This window comes from Pterocles gutturalis, unplaced genomic scaffold (assembly GCF_000699245.1).
Source record: "Pterocles gutturalis isolate BGI_N339 unplaced genomic scaffold, ASM69924v1 scaffold48024, whole genome shotgun sequence".
NCBI classification, from domain to species: Eukaryota; Metazoa; Chordata; class Aves; order Pterocliformes; family Pteroclidae; genus Pterocles; species Pterocles gutturalis.
The window spans coordinates 1-239 of record NW_010132458.1 but is presented as its reverse complement, the minus strand read 5'-3'; the positions used below and the strand labels follow the sequence as shown (position 1 = coordinate 239).

Sequence of the window (239 nt, the reverse complement as noted above, 5' to 3'; positions counted from 1 at the left end):
CATGGTGCTGGTGCTGCTGGTGCTGCTGCTCTGCATCCTTGGCCTCATCTACGTCATCGTCCAGATGCAGAGGAAGGGCGCGCCCCGAATGCTCTTGTACTGCAAGCGCTCCTTGCAGGAGTGGGTCTGACCCCGGCTCCCTCCCCAAACTGCCCCCCACCATGGTGCTAACGATGGACTTGACCTCCCCCGTGCCCCTCCCCACGCCTTGGCCTCTTTTGCCCTTTTGTTGCTTGATG

General features: G+C 61.5%; 1 protein-coding gene across 1 annotated transcript in view; it reads left to right on the top strand.

Moving 5' to 3' along the window:
* The window catches only part of MMP15 (matrix metallopeptidase 15 (membrane-inserted)), a 3,057-nt gene extending 2,927 nt beyond the window's left edge, over positions 1-130 (top strand). Inside the window, 1 exon segment of the mRNA XM_010080892.1 lies at positions 1-130. This exon segment is cut by the window's left edge and continues 316 nt beyond it. Coding sequence (XP_010079194.1) covers positions 1-130 — 130 coding nt within the window.
* Positions 131-239: the final 109 nt, after the last annotated feature.